A 23635-nucleotide genomic window follows, 5' to 3' on the forward strand; every position below is an offset into this window, starting at 1 on the left:
CCAGGGTCCCAGCGTGGAGAAATAAAAACTTCAAAACACCAACTGAAAACACCTGTGGGGGTTGAGGTGCTGGAAGTAACTCCTAGCCTCACAGGAGAGTTTGTTGGAGAGACCCACAGGGTCCTAGAACATACACAAACCCACCCTCACAGGAATCAGAACGAGAAGGGCCCAATTTACTTGGGGGAAGCAGGGGAAGTGACTGAAATCTGGCAGAGAGTAGAGCAAGCATCATTGTCCCCTCTCTGACCCCTTCCCCACATACAGCATCACAACCCAGCAACTGGGCTGCCCCACCCAGGTGAACACGTAAGGCCCTACCCCTCACTATGTAACAGGCAAGCCCAGACAAAAAATATGGCCCAAACGAAAGAATAGATCAAAGCTCCAGAAAAAATACTACTAAGCAATGAAGAGAGCCAACCTATCAGATGTACATTTCAAAACACTGCTAATCAAGATGGTCATAGAATTGATTAAATTTGTCTGTAAATTAGATGAAAAAAATGAAGGCTATGCTAAAGTGAAGTAAAGGAAAATGTACAGGGAACAATTAATGATGGGAAGGAAACTGGGACTAAAATCAAGTGAGTGGACCAGAAGGAAGAAAGAAATGACCAAACAGAAAAGAATGAAGAAACAAGAATTCAAAAAAATGAGGAGAGGCTTAGGAATCTCCAGGACATCTTTAAATGTTCCAACATCTGAATTATAGGAGTACCAGAAGGAGATGAGGGCGAGCAACAAGTGAAAAAGTTATCTGAATAAATAATAAAGGAGAACTTCCCCAATCTGGCAAAGGAAATAGACTTCCAGGAAGTCTAGGAAGCTCAAGAGAGCCCCAGACAAGTTGGAGTCAAGGAGGAACACCCCAAGGTACATCATAATTACATTAGCCAAGATTAAAATGAAGGAGAGAATCCTAGAAGCAGCAAGAGATAAACAGACAGTTACCTACAAAGGAGTTCCCATCAGACTGTTAGCTGATTTCTCAAAAGAGACCTTAAAGGCAAGAAGGGGCTGGAGAGAAGTATTTCAAGTCTTGAAAGGCGAGGACCTACATCCAAGATTGCTCTATCCAGCTAAGCTTTCATTTAGAATGGAAGGGCAGATAAAGTGCTTCTCAGATAAGGTTAAAGGAGTTATAGTTAAATAAAGTTAACTATAATAAAAAAGTTATAATAAAGTTAAAGGAGTTCATCATCACCAAGTCCTTATTATATGAAATGATAAAGGGACTTATCTAAGAAAAAGAAGGTAAAAAGCACATACAGTAAAATGATAGCAAACTCACAATTATTAACCACACCTAAAACAAAAACAAAAATAAACCAACAAACAACTAGAACAGGAACAGATTCACAGAAATGGAGATCACATGGCAGGTAGGTTATCAACAGGGGAGTGGGAGGGGGAAGAGAGGGGTAAAAGGTACAGAGAGTAAGTAGCATAGAAGGTAGGTAGAAAATAGACAGGGGGAGGGTAAGAACAGTATGGGAAATGTAGAAGCTAAAGAACTTATAAGTGTGACACGTGGACATGAATTAAAGGGGGGAATATGGGTGGGAGGGGGTGTGCAGGGTAAAGGGGAGTGAAAGGGGGAAAATGGGATAACCGTAATAGCATAATCAATAAAATATATTTTAAAAAAGGAGGGTCCTGCAAATTAAAATCATTTTTTTCTTTCTCCCTCATATTGCATGTATTTCTACAAGATGAGTGATCTTAGTTTTAAAACAGGGGTGTCCAATCCATAGCCTGTGTGGGCCACATGTGGCCCAGGATGGTATGAATGTGGCCCAACACAACATTATAAATTTACTTAAAGTATTATGAATTTGGGGGGGATTACATGATGCAATGTACTTAATGTGTGGCCCAAGACAACTCTTCTTCCAGTGTAGCCTAGAGGCACCAAAAGGTTGGACACCCCTGAAAGGTACTTGCTTTGTAGCAAATAAATAGTATGAATCAGATTTCAAGTCCCATTACTGAAAAAGTTTTATACACACATTCAACAGTCAAACATGATCACACAATTGAGAGGTAACATACCCTGAGGGCAGGGTTTCTGTGCTGGCATTTGTCCCAGGCTCCACACAACCACCCGGCTGCCTTAACTTGACTGCTTCGAAGGCAGAGCTATTTCCAGAAGCTGAGGCAGCAGGGTCTAGGTCACTACCAGCCCCAGACCCGAATATCATGCCATCAGAGAGGATGCATCCATTGTGTTCCAAGGACACTGGCACTTCTGGAACAGGAGCCCCCTCACTAGAGGTTCCAATGCAACTTGATGACGAGGTGCCATCCTCAGGGACCATGGCAGTCAGAATGGCAGGAGGGGCATCAGTTGGTGCAAGTGAGGTCGATTCTCCATTAACTACAAAGGGCAAATGAACAAGGCAATCTGAAAGGAATGACAAAGCAGCCAATTACTGCACATGTTGTAATACCTCAGGTATTGATGAGAATCAAGTAAGACAGATTCTATTTGTTGTTGCTCACATTTTAGAGATGAACATGTGAATAATAAAAACTTAAGAAAAAATATACATTTACATAAAAAAAACCTTAAGGAAGGAGAAATCAACATTAGAATAACAAATGTTTTTCCTCAAAATTATAAATTTTGAAGTCATGGGTTATAAAAACTTTTTTAAATGACCCCTTTCAATCTCCCTTTTTGTATGAAAATAGTAGCTAGTATGTGTCAATGGTAAGGATACTCAGCGGCATTAACTAAGCTAGCATACCACAGGGGCTGCAGAAGTGCTCCAGGACCTCACTCCACATGTTCTGGAGAACTAGCCCAGCACTGGCATCCATTTTAAATGTGATTTCAACTATAGTCACCATAAAAGTGAGTCAAATTAAAACTGGAAAGGAGAAGACTATTCAACAAAACTAATTAGAAGATTGCACATCAAAGTTCACACTGAAGTGGGGAGGGATCCATAATTAAGAGTAATGAGGTCATTAGGTAAACCTGTACAGAGAGAGACTTCCATGGTAGAAGGAAGAAAAGAGTGTGCTACTGAAAAGTCAAACTTAAGTGCACAACAAGGGCAGACTGACCTGGTTCTGCACCAAGGTGGAGAGAGAACTACTTTGGGAAAAACATCAAGAATGAACTATGAGAAATAAACTATCACAATTACTCTGCTCCCAGCATTGTCAGAGAAGATGCTGATAAAGTGCACAGAGACTAAATCCTGGGTGTCCCACCCAATATGCACTCACAAGAATGGTCACATCTAGCATGTACTCTCCAATGGTATGCATTTATTTTCCACAAAAGAAAAGACGGAGTAGTCTTTTCAAAGCAAAATAACACTAAATGGGAAAACAGGAATGCTTAAGAAAAGATAATCCAGAACAAGAAACAGTCATAAACCTGTGTGCATAGTGAAGCACAGACATAATATACAGTTACAAACAGGAAGAGGATTAAATATTGATATCAATTAGCACAATCAATTGTGCTCTGCATGTCACCTTATGCCTGGCCCACCATTTCTTGCTTCTATTATTGCAGGGTGTCAAACTCATTTTTCACTGGGGACCACATCAGCCTCACGGTTGCCTTTGAAGGCCAAATGTAATTTTAGGACTGTATAAATGTAACTACTCCTTAACTAGAAACAAGGAGTTTGGTGCTGCCGCCAGGTAAAAACATGGGACTGGGCTGGATAAAACAAGGTGGAGGGCCAGATTTGGCTTTGGCCCTTTGTCCTTGTGTTTGCCATCTTTGTATTATAGCAACAGCCTCCTGATTGGTTTGCCCACTCCCTCCCTTGTCCAACAACCATCCAGTCTCCAAATAGCAGCCACATAACAAATCTTTCACTCCCCTAGTAAACATGCTGGAGCATTCTCACTACAATCAGGTAAGACTCACTACACTCTTGACCATGGCCATAATAAGGACTCGACCTGGTCTGGTCCATAGCTACAGTTGACCTCTCACAGTGGTCTCCCTGCTCCTTGAGCACCGGGCCTTGTACGAGCTGTCCCAAAGTTCTTAGAGGACTTCAGAGGTTTCAATAACACAATCAATACCCTGACCTAAATTACAGTTGAGTTTCTACTATATGTGTCTGTATGTGTGTGTATATAGATATATACATTTTTTTCCATCCAAACACCCGAAGAATTTTTAGAAAAATTGACATATGCAAAAGACAAAACAAAATCCCCAATTATACAATCAGGAGGCCACATTCTGACTATAATTCAATAAAACTAGAAACAAACAAAATTTATTGACATGTTTATCAGAACTCTGGGATAATCAGTTAACCCAGTGAAATGCATTTTATTAGGAACATCTTATTTTACCATCCTATGGCCCGTGCTCCTTCCAATTTCCCGACACCAACACTGCACTACAGTCATGTAAGATGTCAACATTGGGGGAGCCTGCTGAAGGGAACGGGAGACCTTCCTATACATTCTTTGCAACTTTCTATGAATCTATATTTCGAAACAAAAGGCTAAAAAACAAAAGTCCAGTTAGTTATACCTAAAACTTACCACATTGAACTGTGATCTATTTTCTCAATGAAACAATAATTATATATTATAGAAAAAGTTAATTCCACTACAGGTTTGGAAAAGAGGGAAGAAGTAGAAAAGAAAATAATATTTCTCTTAAATTCTTACCACTGTCCAAGGACTATGGTAGATGTTTTAGGTTATTGTGTTTAAAACAATCCTATAATGTAGCTAGTTGAGTATTATCCTCCATTTTTGTAAATGGAGGAGCTAAATTTTGAGGAGTTAAATCCGTCCAACCATGTCACACATTGATTGTTAAGTGGCAGAGCTGGGATTTAACCTTGTCCTGTGAGAAGCAGAGTCTAATCTTTACCACATCATGACTGCCTATTATTTAGCTTAAAATAATGACCAATGTTCACAGCAACTAAACTTATTGAATGGATCCCCTTAGGCAAGACTCAAAACAATGGGATGGAGAGGCGGGAAGCCATCATGAACATTCTGTCTCTGGTGAAATTCTTTGCCTCAAACTCCTATTCAGCACAGGCCCACAGTACCTTGGCTGTTTCACATCTCATAACTCTCTGGAACTTAGGAAGGAGATATGACATACATTCTGTACATCATGTAACACCCAAGCAGGTGTGGGGCCCACAGTTATTTTTTAAAAATATTTTATTTATTTATCTTTAGAGGGGAAGGGAAGGAGAGAAATATCAATGTATGGTTGCCTCTCATGAGTCTCCTGCTGGGGACTGGCCTGCAACCCAGGCATGTGCCCTGACTGGGAATCGAACCACGATCGTGTGGTTCGCAGGCCCGCGCTCAATCTATTGAGCTACACCAGCCAAGGTGGGCCCACAGTTATTAAGCATAGTAATGTTTCTGCAGCAAAAGGTAAGAAAACTCATCCTAAGCATGATAAATTCAAAACATCCTCAAATCAGTTCTAGTCATTCTGCCACCAAATGGGTTCCCCAGCCTCTCGCCCCCCGCAAAAATTTGTTTTTAAAGATTTTAGAAATTTGGTTGTTACAGGTAAGGGATTAAAAACCTGTCAAATGTGAGACACAAAACATGCACGTTCCTACCCTCACTCCAACAATGAAAACTAATTTTTAAAGTTCTTAAAGGAATTAAACTCCTTAAAGTCCTTAAAAAAAGAAATACAATTTTTACAGTAATAGCTTAAAAGAGATTACCATTCCTTGAAAATATACCTGAATTTATTCATTCATCTTCCCACGAAGGGATAACAGATAGTACAAAAGACAATGGTCAAGTGGTTGCTACCAAGTGAGCAGGTTCCAGAGCCTTTGTAGACTGGCCAATGGAATGACAGCAGTTGTTTGTCAGATGTCACCAACAATAATCAGAGGAGGTGAAAAGAATCACTAAGTTGGCTGGAGGAATATAATTTGAGGGGCATGAAAGACACACAGCAAAACTCTGAGACACTACAAAAATCCCACATACCCAGGTGCAGGGAAAGCAGAGGGCACAGCAGAGGGCCAGAGCTGGGTGGCAATTCAGTGCCTGCCCGTCCCAGCCATGAGCTCTGGGGCCTCAGGTCCTCTCCAGGACTAGTATCTACTGCAGACTTATTGTGATGGTTAAATTAGGAAATGGGTGCACAGTGCCTACAACAGATACAGCAAAAATGTTAGCCACTATTATCCTTCTGATTGTCTTAGGTTCCTTGTAGTTACTGTGAATGTCATGGGAATTATTTATGATAAGCCTTCATTTCTAGTTCCTCACGTGTGTTTTATTTTCACCTTGAGATTTCAAGCAAGGACAAATAAAGTGAATTTATTCCCAATGTAAAGAGTCTCTTAAAGTACTTGACAAATTGTAGGCTGTAAATAAGAGACTGTCCCCTTTGCATTAACACCTGTGTACACACAAATGCCAAAACATGTAACAAACTGATGGTAATGGGTCCCTGCAGCTATCAATTCAAATAGCCAACTATTTTAGCAAAAAGTGCTGCATCTCCAAATTCAATATACTTTAGATGAAAGTTCTGACAAGAATGAAAGAGGGTGTTGGTACAAGCTTTTCCAAAATGAGCATTCAACATTATTATAGTTTTTATCAGTCAGGAGTGGATTTAGTTAATAATTGGTCCTGTCATCTAATTACACCCAGAAAGAATGGAAGTGGATCTACTATTCTGAATCCAACAATAATCCCACAGGACAAATCACTCATTTGTTTGGTCACATAAGGTTTTCTTTTTCTTTTTTTACAACCTCTTTGAAGAGTTTGCAAGGGAGTTACACTATTGAAAATATAATTTCTTATGAGTACATAACTAGGTTTTTTCCCCATTATGTTTCTTGAGATGGATATTCGATAACTCAAAAACCCCTCTGGCCAAAAAGCAATAGATTCACGTTTTATTGTAAAGAACTCTGATATTCACATAAACCATTTTTCTATTATGTTAATAATTTTAAAAAATAAGATTTTGGTCCTTTCTTTAGGTACTTCCCTTGGTTATTTTTAAAAACTATAATATTTAATCTACAATAGATAACATAAGACAGAGTTCTAGGAATCTCACTACTGTATTTACTCTTGGAAGTATTTCAAAACAAAAGGCTAAAAAACAAAAGTCCAGTTAGTTACACCTAAAACTTACCACATTGAACTGTGATCTATTTTCTCAATAAAACAATTATATTAAAAAATGTAAAACTTTCTGGGAGCTGTATCAGCTCACAGTACATTTTTCTACTAAGTTACACGCCAAGAAATATTTGAATACTAACAGATAGGTTAAAGGAGCTATTCATTACTGACAAATCAATGAATTCTCTTAAGTTCTTGTAGAAATATATTCCCTGTTATGAATTAGTGATTTTTTGTGGCATAAAGCCTAAAAATCTAGCCATCAATATTACTATTGCTATGTGAAATGTGTTGTGATCTCTAAACTAATATATTTTTGGCATACTCACCTAAATAATCTAGAGAATTCAAAATTATTACCCAAAAATTCAGGCATTGTCATTTTAAAATTCCTATTGCAGATCTGAGGATTAAGAAAGACTGTATACTAAGTAGAGAGTAGGCACAGACACATAAGTGTCCCTGAGTCTTCATGTACACAATGTGTCCAAACAGCCATACTTACCAGTGTCACTGGCTGGCTCAGATGTGAATGGTTTGGGAGCTGGTGTGTTTCGGGGTCTGGCAGCACCCTGAGATGGAGATGAAGGTGCACTGTCTCCATTAACTACAGGTGAGCAGCATGAATTCTGCACCACAGTTCTGGAAGGTACATGGTTATCTATTCCATTTGGACCTTCAGGAGTCAACCTTCAAAAAAAAAAAAAAAAGATGCTTCACTTGAATGAGTTCAGTACAATTAAATAACTATATCAGAATTTTCATAAGAACAGTTACTGAGTTCTTACCATTCAAGCAAACTGACAGATACAGAGAGTAATGAACAAATTTATGGCATGTTTTTTAACATGAAAATCTAAATTATTTTCAGTTCTAAGTATATTCCAAACTGGCAGATAAATCCATACTGAAAAATAAAACTATACTAAATCAAAATGAATTCAATCCCTCAAAATAATATTCAATTTATACATTTTAATTATTTAAGTCTAAGAATATTAATCTTTATTTTAAAGGCTCTGAAAGTTTCTTCAAAATGCTTACAAAACATAAAAATACATTTTAATGTTATTGAACACTAAAAAGTCTTCAAATGTTGATTGTAAATTATTTACTAAGCACTAAAATTATGAGTATATGATCAGAAAAAGCTAAACACTGCACCACAGAGTTAGAATTTATAGTGTATTAATTCATTGTAAATAAACAAAACTACAACCACAGAAATCAAACATTTTCAATCTTATTGGCAATTGACAGAGAGTGGGGTGCTGCTGGGAACTGCTCTGCCTGGTTTCAGGAGTTGTAACTGCCCCCCATGGATAAGGCTGAGTGAGTGACCTCTGGAATGTGAGTCACTAAGGAGACAAAGCTTGTCTCTGGCAGCAGCGCTGCTTCTGCTTCATCCCCTGCTCCCAACGCACGGTTAGTTAGTCAGAGATGGAGTACAACCCTTCAGAGGAGGGGCAGCCTAAGCCAGACATGAGCACTTGGGAGGCCATCAAGGAAGGACCCTGGCGGGGCAGCAACAAAGAGGGAGTGATGGACCCTCACCCCCTGGCTATTCTGACATAGCCCAAGTCCCCATTTCCATCTGGGAGAAGTACTTCCTGGCTCTAATCCACTTAAGCCTAAAAACCTATGATGAAGAAGGCAGTGTAGCCCCTTGCCAGCTAGAGAGGGATCTAGGGTGATGGGGCATAAGAAAGAGTTCCTAAAGTCCTGTGAAGCCTGCTTTGCTAAGAGTGCTTTCATTCCTATGGTAAGGGTCCGAGCAGGAAATGAGTATGTCTCCCAAAGTTTTTGCAACCCCCTTACCTGATAGACACTGACTCAGATTAAGCCCTCAGATTTCTTTGAAATGTTATCTACTGTTTGATCCTTGCCACCTGACATTGATCGATGAGCTAAAAGCCCTTGAGGAAGGGGCTCTTGGTCCTTCTCCTCTGAGAGATTGACCACCTCTCCTCCCCAAGCAGATCACGTCTTGGTAGTTTCATTTTCATCCATGGTGGATGGGGGAACTTTGAGGGCAAAGTTGCCCCCACAGGGTGCTACTGAATACAAGACCAGGAGAGTTTTCCCAAATACACAGGTCACTCTACCTGCTTTCCATAGAGCAGCCCCACTTTTTAAAAATATATAAATCAGAACATGTCCCTTCCCTGCTTAAAATGAGATTGAGATTTCTGATCATAATCAACACAGCTTTTCAAAAACCAGTCCCTCGCCCTGGCTGGTGTAGCTCAGTGGATTGAGTGTGGGCCTGTGAAGCAAAGGGTCGCTGGTTCGATTCCTAGTCAGGGCACATGGCTGGGTTGCAGGCCAGATCCCCACCTAGGGGACACATGAGAGGCAACCACACATTGATGTCCTCTCCCACTCTTTCTCCTTTCCTTCCCCTCTAAAATAAAAATAAAATAAAATAAATCAATGAAATGAAATGAAATGAAATAAAAAACAGCCCCTGACCCTGTCTACTGCTGCAACCTATTTTCCAAGCTCCTTCTTGCTCACCTCACAGAAAGTATACTATAACAATTTTACTAAATATAAAAATCATGCTGAAGTCTTCAAATGCTTATTAAAAATTATTATATATGAAGCAGTAAAGTTATAAAGACTACAAGATTACTAAAAATTTAATTGTTATATTCTGGAGTGGGAAGAATTTATAAAACATAAACTAACTAGAAATAAACTTGGGGTCCTAGCATTGCCATTTCCTGGGCCCAAATGCTCTTCCCTCAGAACTCTGTATAAATATTTCATTTTAGCTTTTTAACTTTAGCTCTAAGGGCACTTCCTTGGAGATGACTTCTGAACCTCTTTCTTTAAAACGGCTCCCTTCCATTCTGTCACCATAGCTCTCATCAGTCTTCTCTGATTAGTTAATTTATTTCCTCAGTTGTTCACTATCCACCAGAATGAAAGTTCCATGGGAACAGACATGTGTAGCATTGGGACTACTGTCTGCTATCAAACAGGCATCCATAAGCACGTGAGGCATGAATGTCATGCCCCCTTTCCTTGTCACCTGTGCATGTGCAGTGGGGCATGTTGAAGAAGTATGGGCACGTAATAAAGTCTGACAAAAGCTCATGAGTGATTCTTATATATACACCCCACCGTAGCCATCCAGCAAGAAGTCCAGGTAAAGAGCCCACTTGCAGTTCTCCTGGGCTGCAGAATGAATATTTAATGCAAAATGTGTTACTAAGCAATAAACATTAGGTTACAGACCGCTAATGAGTCAAGCTCTTTTAACCATTTAAAACTGTATTTCAAAATAGACATGTATACATACACATACATTTTAATGAAACTAACCACTTACCCTTTCAGTCCTTAATTTTCTCAATGTGAATTATAATATGGTCACTAAATATATTTATTTAAACCAAATATATATTCAATGCTCTAAGAGAATAATTTAATGGTAATTAAAGAGTAGTGATATCAGTGACTAAAGATTGATAAAGGTGACATTTTGTCATATACTAGCATGCTTCTTCAAATGCAACAAGTGACTTTCACAGCAATATGTTTCTATAATTTCAGGTGTTCATTCTATTATATACGATTTATTATAAGCTTTTATTCCAATTTAAGTTACTTCAAACAGAAAGCCTCTATAAATTGTCATCAAAAATGTAAATGCAAGCAAGTTTTGAAATGGCAGGATGATTTCTAAGGAATGACCACATCTTATCTTCCAGTGATCTTCAGAGAGCTGCAATTCTGACAGCAAGACCCCCATTTTTCCACACAATCTGCTTCTATTTACTGATAACCATGCCTAAATGCAGATTTAAAAAAACCCATTTGCAGTACGACACAGTGAAGCAATGGCATACACTACCACATGGATGAACACCATGCTCAGTGAGAGGAACCAGGAAAAAAAGGTCACATACAATTACAATATAAAATTTCCAAAACAGGAGAATCTTTGAAATAGAAAGCAGACCAGAGGCTGGGAAGAGGCAAGAATGGGGACAGAATACTTGTGAGACAGAGTTTCATTTTGAGGGTGATGAAAGTGTTCTCAAATCAGATAGTAAGGAAGGGTACATAGCTCTGTGATTACACTAAAAACCACTTACCGTATGTTTCGGAATATAAGGCACACTTCGTGAGCAGGGGTAGGGATGGGGGCCTTTGGGAGGAATAATGGTTGTCAATGCTGCTGGCAAGTTCTGTTTACATTTACATTGGTGAAATATTATGTTATTTATGTTATCAAATATTTTACCACATTTTTTGCTTCACAAAATTTTTTTTCCTATTTTCCTCCTCTAAAACCTAGGTGCGTCTTATGGTCCGAAAATAGGAAGTGTCCACTTTAACAGTGTGTATTTTAACTAAATAGAACTGGTTTTTTAAACTACTTTCTCAGGAATTCAATCCAAATGACATGTTTTAAATTCTATGGCAAACTCTAAGGTTAAAATTAAAAACTGCATATATAGAAAATGTTATATTACTTTGCCACAAACACTAAAATTTGATATTCTACCTGGTCGTTGTCCTGGCTGATGGCTCTCCATTTTCATGTAAGGCATCACCATTTTGCTGTATTTCTACTGAATAATAAGAAAGAAAGAAACTAGGTTTTTATATACTTCCTGCTGATTTTTTTCCTAAATTTTAAAAACACACAGTTAGCTTACTGGTTGGAGGTGAGTTGCAGCTTGTTAGATTTTCTGGCTCAATCACCAATCCATCCAGCACAACCGTTAATTCACCAGTTTGCACTATGCCATTCTTGTTTTCCAAGGAAAGTTTTAATTGTTCTTTCACTCTTTCCACTAGAAAAAAAATCCTAATGTAAAAGCTTCTGCCATATACAAAAAATGTTTTAGAAATGAAAACTACGTATGAAGAATGACTGTAACTCAGTACTTAATTGCATGTGGAAGGAGATACTTTCCACTTGTTTGTGGGCCCCTCTGCTACACCACAGCTGCTCTCTCCCACACTTTCCTCTCCCCCTACCACATTCCAGTAGCACTGTTAGTTTCCCCTTTGCACAGCATAAACCTCAAGAGGCATAAATGTATCTAGATAACAAGTGTAGCAATCACCTCAACAGGCTCTTCAGCCCAGGGTACCACACAGAAAACCTGTGGTTGAGGCAAATTTCTGTGTGTCAGTTTGGTTACTAATTCTACTCTGCTACTTGTAGATGCACTATGAGTTAGCAGTCAAACTACTTTGTCAGTTTCCTCAGCATAAAATGGTGATAATAAGAGCATCAAACTAAATGATTACCATAAGTACACATGCAACACCATACAAAATGCTATTACCCATATCTAACACAGAAAGCACTCACTAAATGGTTAATTCTATGACAACAGTTTTCTCTTTTATATATACAAGGCCAAATATTCCCTTCCTTTTATTAAGATACCTAGTTCTTAAACTCAAGGTTATTTTGTTTCAACTTCTTCTATTCTACAGAATGTAAACCAGTTAACAATAAAAGAAAGCCTTACAGAATATCTACTGCAAATATTTGTACCACCATATACCTCATTTCAACTCCACATCACAAAAATAACAATAAAAACAACAAGAGAAAGTAGGAGAAATACAAATGCAGACATTTCAGCTTTATCTAGACTAACAATATTATACCTGAAGAAAACTATACTAACTCTACTTCTATTTCACTCTTGTCATCTCTCTCCACTCAAAATATCTGCAATTTGGAGAGTTAGCTTATTGTTCCTAAAACATATGGATACTTAAAGAACAGCCTTTCAAAATCCCTTTAGTGTAGCTGTCTTAGTGATAAATGCTATGATTTTGATCTGTAGTATTTGCTTTCTCATTCTCCAGAGAGCTGATGGGCATGCAATTTCACATTGAGAATAACCTTCTCTCAATTCATTGAAGATATCTCCCCACTACTTTTTCTTATTATGGCTAATTCTGTAATTCTAGTTTATAAATTTTTGCAAATGACTGTTCTTCCCCAGTGCTGCCTTTTTTTGTCTTTGGGGTCATGCATTGCACTATGATGTGTCTAAGTATGACTTCCTCTTTATCACCCTTCTTGGGATAGTATAGATCTGCAAATTCACATTTTTCATCAAGTTCAAAAACTTCCGGTCAACTTCCAGTCAAGGTAGAGGCATAGGTAGACATACTTTGCTCCTTGCACAACCAAAAGAAGGGCAACAACAATTTTAAAAACAAAAAATAACCAGAACTGCCAAAAAATTGAACTGTATGGAAGTTCTACAATCAAGGAGTTAAAGAGTAAACATACATAAAGACCAGTAGGAAGGGCAGATATGGGCAGCCAGGATGGAGAGGACTCGTGGCAAGGTGGGCCCTGGAGGACCAGGGCAGGCAAGGTGGTGGCAGGTGGAGCAGGTGATCCCACATTTGCATGTGGATAAACTAGGAAGAACAACTGCAGAGCAAGGCAGACAGTGCAACCCAGGGTTCTAGCATGGGAAAATAAAGCCTTAAAACCTATGACTGAAAAAACCCCGTGAGTGGTGATGAGTCAGGACTAACTCCCAGCCTCATAGGAGAGTTTGCTGGAGAGACTCACAGGGTCCTAGAATGTGCACAAAACCACCCACCCAGGAATCAATACCAGAAGGACCTAATTTGCTTGTGGGTAACAAAAGAAGTGACTAAAAGCTGGCAGAAAGCCAGCAGCATTGCTCCCTGTGGGGCCACTCCTCAACATACAGAACCACAAAGCAGCACTGTGGTTTGCCCTGCCCTGGCGAATATCTAAGGCTCTGCTCCTTACCGCTTAACAGGCAAGCCCAGACAAAAAATATGGCCCAAATCAAAGAACAGTTCAAAGCTCCAGAAAAAATACAACTAAGCGATGAAGAGATAGCCAACCTATCAGATGCCCAGTTCAAAACACTGGTAATCAGGATGCTCACAGGCATCCATGGGTAAGTATGATGATAACATAGAGGAAGAAGTGAAAGCTATGAAAAGTGAAATAAAGAAAATGTACAGTGTTAGGAACTGCTCTGTCTGGTTTCAGGAATTGTAACTGACTCCCATAACTAAGGGTGAGTGAGCAACCTCTGGAATGTGAGCCACTAAGGAGACAAAGCTTATCCCTGGCATAAGTGCTGCCTCTGCTTCATCCCCCTGCCCCCAATGCATGGGCCCACGATTGGTAAGACCCCTCACAGGAGGGGCAACCTAAGCCAGACACAATCACTTGGGAAGCCATCATGGAAGGTCTTGGGACAGGGGGGGGGGGCGAGGCTGCAACAAAGAGGGAGTTATGGACCCTCGCCCCCCTGCAATTCTGACATAGCCCAGTCCCCATGTCCTCTGGGAGAAGTACTTCCTGGCTCTAATCTACTTAAGCCTGAAAACCTGTGATGGGGAAGGCAGTGCAACCCTTTGCCAGCTAGAGTGGGATCCGAGGTGATCTGGCATAAGAAAGAATTCCTAACAATCCTGTGTAGCCTGCTTTGCTAAGAATGCTTTTAGTTAAATGATAAAGGCCCAGTAAGAAAATGAGCTTGTTTTCCCAAAGTCTTGCAGCCCTTTAGCTAATAGACCCTGACTCAGAAGAAGCCCTAATGGTTCTTTGTATGCTATCTACTGTTTACTGCCTGACAATGATTAGTAAGTTATACCTGAATTCCTGTGCAAAAGAAACAAAAGCCTGTCTAGGCAAGGGTCCAGCATACTCTCCCCTTGAGAGAGTTGCCAGGCCACTCCGAGGAACTCCTCCCTTGAGGGAGTAGCTGTGCCGTCCCTTTTCCCCCACAGGACTTGGTAGTTCATGTGCATTTGTCTCACGTCTCATCCATGATGCCGTGGGCACTGTGGGCCAGTGCATGCATCAGTACAGGGAACCAACAGTGACGGGAAGGAAACCAGGACTCAAATCAATGGTTTGGAGAAGGAAGAAATAAACATTCAAAGAGAACAAAATGAAGGTTCAAGAATTTTAAAAAATGAGGGGAGGCTTAGGAACCTCCAGGACAACTTTAAATGTTCCAACATCCAAACCATAGGGATGCCAGAAGGAGAAGAAGAAGAGCAACAAATAGAGAACTTATTTGAAAACATAATGAAGGAGAACTTCCCCAATCTGGTAAAGGAAATAAGACTTCTAGAAGTCCAGGAAGCTGAGTGAGTCCCCAAAAAGTTGGACCTAACCAGGAACACACCAAGGCACATCATAATTACATTAACCAAGATTAAAATGAAGGAGAGAATCCTAGAAGCAGCAAGAGATAAGTAGACAGTCACCTACAAAGGAGTACCCATCAGACTGTCAGTGGATTTCTCAAAAGAGACCTTACAGGCAAGGGGCTGGAAAGAAGTATTCAAGTCATGAAAGGCAAGGACTTACATCCAAGATTACTCTATCTAGCAAAGCTATTATTTAGAATGGAAGGGCAGATAAAATGCTTCCTAGAGAAGGTCAAGTTAAAGGAGTTCATCATCACCAAGCCCTTATTATATGAAATGTTAAAGGGACTTAACTAAGAAAAAGCAGATAAAAAATATGAACATTAAAGTAATAACAAACTCGCACCTATCAACAACCAAACCTAAAAAAACAAAAACAAACAAAAAATCGAACTAAGCAAACAACTAGGATACTCCCCACTAAAACTCTCCCGACACTCCCCACTCATTTCTTCCCATGGACTGAACTGTAGGTCACGTGGAGGTCACGTGGAGGGTTATCAGTGTGGAGAGGGAGTGGGGAGAATGGGGGAAGAGGTACAGGGAATAAGAAGCATAAATAGTAGATACAAAATAGACAGGGGGAGGTTAAGAACGGTATGGGAAATAAAGAAGCCAAAGAACTTATATGTATTATCCATGGACATGAATTAAGCTGGGGAATGATGGTGGAAGGAGAAGTTCAGGGAGAAGGGGAACAAAGGGGAGAAAAAATGGGACAACTAGCATAATCAACAAAATGTATTTTTAAAAAAACCTCAGAGTCATTATGTCTTAAACAACCTCCTCCACTCCAACCTTCACTCTGAGGGTGAGCTCACTGTGGTCCCCAGGTGGAATTTGCCTGTTCTGTGCATAGCCATACTCTCTCTTTTACATGTTTTCTGGGGCTGCTTTTCTGCCACCATGGCAGAGCAGAATGGCTGCAACAAAGACCATGCTGCCTGCAAAGCCACCCTATATACTCTCTGGCTCTTTACAGAAAAGGCTACCAACCCCTGCTATGGGGCTTGTTCTTGTAACCTGTAATCTTCGATAGAGAGTCACTCTGGACATTCATCTAAGACTGATGTTGGGCTTGAGCATGGTCGGGGTCTGTATCTAATTCTGCCAGTGGGTTGATGGCATCCCTGAGTCCAAGCTGAACTCCACTAGCTGGCTGTCAGCCAAAAGCTCAGTATCTTGAAAGCTGCTATCAGCATTGTCCACAATTCTAACTCTAGTTTATAAGGCCCTCTTTCTTTTTTGGGGGGGTGGGGGAGGCAGTTGGGAGGGCAAGAGGGTTTTGAAGACTACCCCAGCCTCTGCAAAAATCATCTGTACTACCAAAATTTGCTCTGTCCAGAACTTGACTGCTCTGCAGGCTGGGGAAGGGGTGTTGATATCCTTTAGTATCTCACAATTCTGAACATGGGACACTGGGGTCTGGCATTTTTGAGTCATAAAATGGGGGGACTATCACATAAATAACTCCCATCTACACATGTATGTGTGTAGGGGGAATTCTATTACAATAGAAATAAGCCAACTCAGACTTCATCCACTGGACAGGCAAGTGCCTTATGCTCAGCGGCTGTACTTGGGGAAGCAGTATGAATCTGCCTAATATAGGCTCCCAACACTCCCCACTCATTTCTCTCCATGGACTGAACACCAGAATTGGGGCAGCACAGGTGGGGGCAGGAAGGGGGCGCAGGTCCTACCTCCCCCAACTGCAGCCTCCAATACAGCACAGAGACTCTGTCCATCTCTGACAGAACAGAGGCGCTTAATAAACACTGAAAACAAATTATAAAGATAGTGCTGTCTTCTGGGAACTATAAGGTAGATGCTACTACCTCTTCCTATCTGCTAAAAATTCTCCGTTTTAATAGGGCAGAATAGTAAGAGTCTGAGGAGCCAAGCATAAATAAAACTAGATCACTTAACCTATAATCAAGAATCTGTCAATAATATACATGCTTTCTCTCCCCACAGAAAACAAAAAGTCTTCAAAAACCTTTGTTTTAAAGGGATATCACCCATTTAAAATAATTTAGCTCAGAGTCACATTTTGAACCTATTTTTAAAAACAACTTGCATACTGTATTACCTATTGCTGTGTAACAAATTATCCTACAATTTAGTCACTTAAAATGACAATACCCACACATTATTATCCACAATTTCTGCTCTCCAGGAACTTTGGAGAGGCTAGTAATCTATACACAGAGCTGGCAAGTTGGTGCTGACACAGCTGAGAGGCACCACAGTTCTCCCCATTTGGCCTCTCCATAGCGTCTTTACAATGTTTCCCGCTGACTAAGGACCAGGAGACCCAGGAAGAAGCTGAACTGTCTTCCAGGACCAAGCCCTGGAGCCCTGTGCCATCACTCTGACATATCCTACTGTTACACAGACCACACAAAGGAGTGACCAGAAGCAGGAGTGCTGGGGGTCACTTTGGATGCTGGCCAACACACACATGAATCTGATGGTAACAGATTCAGAAATAAAACAAGTGAATCAGCAGGCCACAGATTTTGTAAGTCACAGATAGTCTCAATAATAAAGTAGGCGACTTCCGCCAAGATGGAGGCCTAGGTGGAAACACTGTGCCTTCTCCCACAACCAAGTTTGAACACAACAAAGGTCTGGAGAACTAGGACACACCCAAAGACCAGAAAACGGAATTATACGGAAGTCCGACAACTACACCGTTCAACGGGGACGGTAAGAGAGGCGGAGCCAGCGGCGGAGCTGGGTCGGGCAGGACAGATCCCCCGACCTAGGAGCGCAGGCAGCCCGGAGCCAGTCGGGGTGTGGGGCAGACTGACCGAGGTCGCACATTCGCGCAGTGAGATGGACCACAGAGGCCCCAGGGGGCGAACCCAGTGGTGGAGGGCTGACGGCGGTGGCACACTCGCGTGCAGTGGAATGAAACGTGTGGGCCTGGTGACAGTGGTGGCTGCGGTGACGGTGGGGGCCACGGCAACAGGCGGCACAGGGAAGCCATTGTCCCTCTTTGACTCCGCCCCCACATAGAGCATCATAACCCAGCGACTGAGTTGCCCTGCTCTAGTGAACACTAGGGCTCCGATCCTGCTATGGAACAGGCACGAACAGCCCAAATGATGGCGCAAGAAGAACTCAAAGTCCCAGAGCCAATAACTCTAAGCGACCGAGAAATTGCCAGCCTCTCAGAAGCACAATTCAAGACACTATTTATCAGGATCCTCACAGAACTGGTGGATTATAGTCACAAATTAGAGGAACATATGAAGGCTAAACTAATTGAAATGAAGGGAGATGTCCAGGAAACCAATAGTGATGGAAAGGAAACTGGGACTCAAATCAATGGAATGGACCAGAAGGAAAAACAAAACAACCCACCAGAAAGGAATGAAGAAATGACAATTCAAAAAAATGAGGAGAGGCTTAGGAACCTCCAGGACATCTTTAAACGTTCCAAGATCCGGATTATAGGGGTACCAGAAGGGGGAAAGAAACAGCCACAAGTGGAACACTTATTTGAACAAATAATAAAGGAGAACTTCCCCAGTCTGGCAAAGGAAATAGACTTCCAGGAAATCCAGGAAGCTCAGAGAGTGCCAAAGAAGTTGGACCCAAGAAGGAACACACCAAGGCACATCATAATTACATTAGCCAAGACTAAAATGAAGGAGAGAATCCTAGAAGCATCAGGGGATAAGAGGACAGCCACCTACAAAGGAGTACCCATCAGACTGTCAGCAGATTTCTCAAAAGAGACCTTACAGGCAAGAAGGGGCTGGAAAGAAGTATTCCAAGTCATGAAATCCAAAGACCTACAGCCAAGATTGCTTTATCCAGCAAAACTTTCATTTAGAATGGAAAGACAGATAAAGTGCTTCTCAGATAAGGGCAAGGTCAAGGAGTTCATCATCACCAAGCCCTTATTATATGAAATGCTAAAGGGACTTATATAAGAAAAAGAAGATGAAAAATATGAACAGTGAAAGGACCGGACAGCAAACACACAGTTATTAACAACCACACCTAAAACAAAAGCAAACCAAGAGGACAGCTAGATCAGGAGTGGAACCATAGAAATGAAGAACACATGGAGGGTTAGCAACAGGGGGGTGGGAGGGGGAGAAGGGGTGAGAAGGCACAGAAAATAGCATAGATGGTAGGTAGAAAATAGATAGGGGGAGGGCGAGAATAGTGGGGGAAATATAGAATCCAAAGAACTTGAGACACGTCGTTATAAACTAAGGGGAGGGAGAATGGTGGGGGAGGGAGTGTGCGGGTGGAGGGGAATGAAGGGGGGGAATAGAACTGTAATGGTATAATCAATAAAATATATTTTAAAAAAAAGAATAAAGCAGGCTTTCTCACTCCAGATCTTCCCAGCATGTCACACTATAGGTTAGTATGCACCAACTCACAGACAAAATTAGGTTCCCATGCCTATCAGGTAATAAGACAAATTTCAGAATTTATAAAAGAACTCAGAATAGAAACAAAGCAATAAATATATAAGAATAAGATAGAGAACGATCTAAAATAGAATGGAAAGAATTTTCTGAACAGAAAAACAATGAAAGATAAATTAACTTTTATGACAAGAATATTAAACTTCTATAAATCAAAAACAAGGATAAAAAATCAAGAGGCAAATGATTAACTGAGAGGTGAGAAGAGCTTTTATAGTAAGAAAAAAGGAACAAACCAAAAGAAAAATGTGCAAAGAATAAGACAATCATGAATGGTGAAAGAAAAATGAAAAATAAACATCTGATTTTATTAATATTAGAAAATACTCTGAGAAAAAATCTTCATAATGTTTATCTGCTAGTGTGGCAAATATTAGTGTGGGCACTCTCATATGCCACATGTGTACAGATTAGGACAACCTTTCAGGAAGTACAGCCAGGTACAGCCAGAGGCTTACACTACCCATTACCTTTGACCTAATAATTTCAATCCTAAAAATCTTTCTAAATAAGAGAAATGCACTTATATCACTGAATATAAAAAAAACCCTTCAGCTTTAAAATGTCTTAGTTTGTGCTGATTATGGGTAATTTTTTTTAAAAAAAAGATTTTATTTATCTTTAGAGGGGAAGGGAAGAAGCAGAGAAACATCAATGTGTGGTTGCATCTAGTGTGTCCCCCGATGGGAACTGGCCTGCAACCCAGGCATGTGCCCTGACTGAGAATCAAACCGCGATCGTCTGGCTCGCAGGCCCGCGTTCAATCCACTGAGCTATGCCAGTCAGGGCTATGAGTAAGTTTTTTAAAAAAGATAACTTTAAACTTAGCAAACAAATAACTAGTATCAGCTAAGTAAATAAAGCTAAAACAAATTTTTAAATAAAATTAAATCTGACTATGCTCTGTCCTCCAGTATAAAGGACACATTTCTCTGATGTTTCGCTACCTCAGAGAAAAAGTTGTAAGAGAAAAAGTTCAAGTTTAAGTGAGCTTAATGAATTTCAAGATGCTTTCCTTGATACAAAGTAAGTTGGTTCTTCTGCTACCATAAAAAATTTCACTATAACCCAGTGTCTGAACTGCAGCCATCCCACTCCTCTCCAGAGTGTTTGAAATGGCGCCCCAGCAGTCTCAAAATTGAAATACAAACTGCAGTTCTGTATACATGCCAGCATAGGGATTTAGAGCAGTAGGGACTTACTGCTCTTACACCTTCCATCTATGAACAGAGTAACAAAGATTCTCTCCTTGCCCTAGCTTAAGCCAAGCTCCTCTGAGCCCTCTTCTTAAATAGGCCTTCTCTTCTTAAATAGCCCTCCACAAAAACTGCAAAGTTTCAGCACAAGTAACTAAGAGCTGTGAATAAATACTATCAGAGTTCTACCAGCTCTAGGCTGTTAGCATCCCCATGATGACCCTAGCTCCCATTCAAACTGCCTACCAGAGAAGGCTCAGGACTGCCAAAGAACTGTCTGCTCGTTCCAGCCCACACCTGTGATAGGCCCAAACATCCATTACTAGAGCTTTACTGCAAAGGGTTTTATGGCAAGGGCAAATCCCTCCTCTGTCCTGAGATGAATTTCTATCTCCTACAATCCCAGTGTTCTTCTCAAGGACTCAGAAGCCACTGCTCAGACATGTTGTCATCAGGAAGGCCAGGGCCTCTGTCTCCCTACCTCTGTGGGAGGACAAAATTCTAATTAAGGGACAGAGCTGGCTGAATTGCATTTACACCAATCAACACTTTCAGGAGTTTCACTTTTCTGAGTTATCCCAATTCCACTTGCCCCTCTCTACTCCCTTGTTCTCCCTTTGAAATGTCCAGTAAGTTCTGTACGAAGTAGAACCCTCCTCCTTACGGCAATAGTTGAATACTGATTAAAATCTGCCCTTACCAATTCAACTAGTGTGTCTGGCTTTAATTATCTTTGATAACACATGAAGTTTTCCTCTGCAATTCAAGAAGTAGTAGTGTTGAGAGGGAAAAATATATCTCAGACATTAGTGTCTAATCATGGTGACAAAAAAAAATTAAAAATACCACAAATATCTGCAGAGCCAGTCAAAGAACTCCCATAATTCAGAAGAGTGTTCACTCGATCTGAACACATAACAAGGTTAACTGAGGCACAGATGAAGGCTTAAACCCACCAGTGTTCTGAGATAATATATGAGAGGGCTGTTTGAGCAAAGGCTCTGGACACCACCTGACCAGGCTTACTCCTGAAGCAAGTGAAGGTGCAGGACGGAAGCTGACTGCGACTGAAAGTGAAGAGGAAGAGAGTCTTAAGCTGCATGGGAATTTTCAAGGGAAATACAGATGTTTTATGTTGGGTCAGCTGTGGGCTTTATTTAAGACTATGGATGACTATAACAGCTATATTACATCATGAAGATTGAAGAGGTAAGTATCTTTAAAAAAAAAAAAAAAACTTTTTCAAATCAATTAATCCTTTGCCCTTATCCTGAATATAATCAGAAAAAGGGATATGTGAAAATATGAATTTTTGATAACAAATTATCAGGGCCTTGACTACAGGAAGAAATCAGCCTCATACATTTGAAGAGGAAAAATGACCTTGTCAACTACAAACACATTTTTTATCCTCCCTGAGGACATGCTTATTGATTTTAGAGAGAAAGGAAGGGAGGGAGAGAAACATCAATTGGTTGCCTCCTGTACTTATTCCTGACCCAGGAATCAAACTCCCAACCAAGGTATGTGCCATAACTGGAAATTGAACCTGCAACCTTTCAGTTGATGGGAAGACACTTCCAACCAACTGAGCCACACCAGCCAGGGCTGCAAATACATTTTGATATGGGAGAATGCTGAATTTGTATCACGGTGGGGGTGGAGGTGATCAGAAACTATGTACTCCTTATTTTTTCTATGTTTCTTCCTAAAACTCAATAAATGTTTCTTTAATGAAGAAACATCCTTTATCTAAGAAAATTAAAATACAATTAATTTTATAGGCTTCTAACTTTTCTCAAGTTATCAGAGCATGTAAAAGATAGAAGATGTAACTTCTGAGAAGACAGAAAGCTTTGAACCAAGCATATCAAAAACATCCCAAAACAACACATTTTTATTTTAACAAACCATAAGTAATTAGAAATAAGAAGATAAGCTTTTAGGCTGTTAACTCATGGAAAAATAAAGGTAAACATCACCTAAGTTCTGATTAAAAGATTGCAGAAGTCAAAAGAATAAATTCTTAAGTTGCATGAGAAAACTTAAGAGCTTAGGTGAAGGAAATATGATATATTAATATATGCTATGAGGACTTTAAAATATAATCTTAAGAACTATTGTAAATGAAATGTTTTGGGAAAAACTAAAAACATAATGGTAAATATCAAAACTTAAAAACAACATTGGAGGCAACAAAGAAAGAAGTTACCAGCAAAACAGAGACCAAGCAAACAGATGACACAGATGTTACACCCAGAGAAAAAGATCACTGTGATTAAATAATATGAATTTGGAGCCTAAAGAAATACAAACAAATGGCAAGAATCACAATCAGAGAGAAACTTAGAAAGGTCTAAATTTAGAATTTTTCCTAAAACAAAGCACAGATTTCATACTAGCAACTAATAAAGTACACTGAGGACTTCCAGAATTGACCCTTAGAAGATTGTAAAAAATTAAAATTCTACATAAGACAAAAAAAATACACATAAGCAAGCAAAAAGAAAGTAAAACTATTTAAAAAAAAACAAAAATGCTACATAAGCAAGCAAACAGAAAGAAAAGGTGTTTAAAAACACAGGAATAAATTCTGATTTTGAAACTCAAACATAATAAAAAAAGTTGCAGGCTGCATGGGTC

At 40.0% G+C, this 23635-nt stretch overlaps 1 protein-coding gene across 9 annotated transcripts in view; it reads right to left on the minus strand.

Annotated features, from left to right (window-relative positions):
- Window positions 1–23635, minus strand: part of WWP1 (WW domain containing E3 ubiquitin protein ligase 1) — a 142349-nt gene that overhangs the window by 53388 nt on the left and 65326 nt on the right. For 5 of the 9 annotated variants that reach the window (XM_037050197.1, XM_037050194.1, XM_037050193.1 and 2 more), the window contains 4 exons: window positions 11811–11948; window positions 11657–11723; window positions 7643–7827; window positions 2056–2407 (listed from right to left, as the gene is read on the minus strand). In XM_037050197.1, coding sequence (XP_036906092.1) covers window positions 2056–2407; window positions 7643–7827; window positions 11657–11723; window positions 11811–11948 — 742 coding nt within the window. The remainder of the gene's footprint in view (window positions 1–2055; window positions 2408–7642; window positions 7828–11656; window positions 11724–11810; window positions 11949–23635) is intronic. The other 4 variants (XM_037050196.1, XM_037050198.1, XM_037050199.1 and 1 more) reach the window with 4 other exon arrangements.

The sequence above is a fragment of the Sturnira hondurensis genome, unplaced genomic scaffold (genome assembly GCF_014824575.4).
Source record: "Sturnira hondurensis isolate 20B ecotype Veracruz unplaced genomic scaffold, ASM1482457v3 Scaffold0006571, whole genome shotgun sequence".
Taxonomy (NCBI): domain Eukaryota; kingdom Metazoa; phylum Chordata; class Mammalia; order Chiroptera; family Phyllostomidae; genus Sturnira; species Sturnira hondurensis.